Source organism: Convolutriloba macropyga, chromosome 2 (assembly GCF_964194025.1).
Source record: "Convolutriloba macropyga chromosome 2, txConMacr16.3, whole genome shotgun sequence".
Classification (NCBI taxonomy): domain Eukaryota; kingdom Metazoa; phylum Xenacoelomorpha; order Acoela; family Convolutidae; genus Convolutriloba; species Convolutriloba macropyga.
The window spans coordinates 7769063-7771210 of record NC_134469.1 but is presented as its reverse complement, the minus strand read 5'-3'; the positions used below and the strand labels follow the sequence as shown (position 1 = coordinate 7771210).

General features: G+C 41.3%; 1 protein-coding gene across 1 annotated transcript; it reads right to left on the bottom strand.

The window, feature by feature from the left end:
• Positions 1-244: 244 nt before the first annotated feature.
• LOC142355377 (uncharacterized) lies at positions 245-1852 on the bottom strand. The gene has a single exon (XM_075407580.1). The coding sequence runs from the start codon at positions 1850-1852 to the stop codon at positions 245-247; it is 1608 nt and encodes a 535-aa protein (XP_075263695.1).
• Between the last annotated feature and the right edge of the window lie 296 nt (positions 1853-2148).

The window sequence follows — 2148 nt, the reverse complement described above, 5'->3', positions numbered from 1 at the left end:
GAAAAGCATCGCCCGCTAAGTGTGGTGCTGATAGATATTGAGCACAGTCCAAGCTGTACGAGTCCAGACAGACTGCTCGTAGCCGCTCAAACCAGCAGGCGAGCTGTAGGGTGTCGACTGTCAAGTACAGATCGTGATATTCACCCATGTTTCTACAATCAAATTTTTCGAAGATCAGCTTTGCTTTTTCGTAGTCAGCTTCGGTTATTGTCACTTTTCCTGATTTGAGTTTGTCGACCCAGCACTACTTAGGCGGCAATTTTTTTAGCTTGAATTTTCTGAAGGTGTCCATGTAGGAGTAGGGGTAGAATCCTTTACCGTGCAGTAGTTTCACATCATTTTGGTCACAGTATTCAAAATGGTTATCGAGTATATCGAAACTGTCTGCAGGCAAAAACTGAACTAGTTTATCTAAAGACGACTGCATGAAGCGAAGAGAATCGATAAAGCGAAGTTCTTCGTATATGGGTATGACGTTTTGATTTTTGTTCACAATATCTTTGATCCAAACTTTAAAGCTAAAACTGATATAATTCTCATCAGTTTGAGGTATTATTGAAAATTTATTGTTAGGGTTGCAGTGATGAAGACTCTTTACAACATGATGCAAGTCATATCCTGACAAGTTGTGTGCGATTATGGGGACGAAGCTCTGTGTTCTGCGCTGTAGGTTACACTTTGAGTGAGCCCAGCCAAGAAACTGATTTGAGAAAGGGCAGTGATCCAAGACTTTTTCGTTGTCCGCAGAACAACTAGTTTCGCATATCCAACAGTGAGTCGCAAGCTCTTTTGCTTGTCCAACTGCTCCTGTGAAGTACCTGTGTTTTTGCTTCTTCTCGTAGATATCTTTTGCCAGTGTCTCCGTTTGCTTCACAAAGACTTGCATGCAATCTTCACCTCTGTACAGATGGAAGAACTCCAAATTTGGACTTCCATGTGAAATGGCTACATAACAGTAACCGCTCGGAATGTGTTTGTCCAACACACGAGTCTCTAAAGTCTGTGGGTTTTGTTCAACTGATGATACCGGAACAATGATTGACTCTAGGTCAAAATAGACAACCAGTGGAAGAGTTGTTTTTGCTTGAAATTTTTTGAAAGCGAGACTGTTGCTGTCCGGCTCAGGTAGCAGAACTTGACAAGTTTCGAATTGATAGCAAAGTTTTTCGTGTTTTTGAAGCGTTTCGTTGTTCGAGCAAACATGAAAACAGTTGCGACAGATTTTTGCGCGTGCATCAATCTGTCGCCCTTGCACTTTTCGAACTAAGTTTACCAGGTCCGTTATCAGCACGTAGTGATAACGTTCACCATCAGTTATCAGTAGGAGATCAACGACAAAATCAGAGTTTGGGTTTGAAATTCGGAAAGGATACAAACTTTTCTTTTCGTATCGAAAACCGTTCACTTTTACTTCATTACATCTTTCAAACGCGCTTATTTTGTCAATTGGCATCGGCATCGGGAAATCTCCTACTGCTTGATGAGTTAAAGGGTTTGAGCGAGCGTATGTTGCGGGGTTTGTTTTTTCGCTGTACCGATCCCCAGGTTGCGTGAGGGGGCAACCTTTCCCCTGCAAATTGTAGGCAGCCGTGAAACAATACAGGAAACAGTTTGGATCGTTAAAGTTTCGGATATTGAGCAGGCATTTTAGAGCGCTAAGTTCAGTTCGAAGTGCTATATAGGTTGATCCCCGAATAGGGTTGAATTTTGCAAATCGAATTTCGAGTTTTTCTACCTTTTCAATAATCCAACCACTTCCACTTGTGGCATACATTGAAACAACGTTGACAATATGCTGCACGGACTCAAAGAACTCCTCTTCGGAGAGACCATCCGTGTACACAATTTGCATTTCAGCGTTAGCGTAAATAGTTACGTGTTTTTTTTCTTCATTAATCCCCTTAGTGAGTGTAATGCTTAGAGAAAGTTGAACTTTCTGAGGACCTTCGAGGGTCTTTTGACGTATAAGTTCATTGATGTGATACCTCGATGAGTTCATGAAAGACAAAACGTCAGTGTGATCATTACCTTCAATCTCGTAGATCTCCAGAGCACCTCGAATTGCCGACTGTACTGGTACTGCTTTACTATTGCTGTTTATTGTTTATTGTGTAAATTTAGTTATATCTGTTATCTACCACAACTGAA

What these genes read in the sequence shown, in the direction of transcription:
- LOC142355377 (XM_075407580.1), bottom strand. Translation starts at nt 1,852, where the DNA reads ATGCAAATTGTGTACACGGATGGTCTCTCCGAAGAGGAGTTCTTTGAG.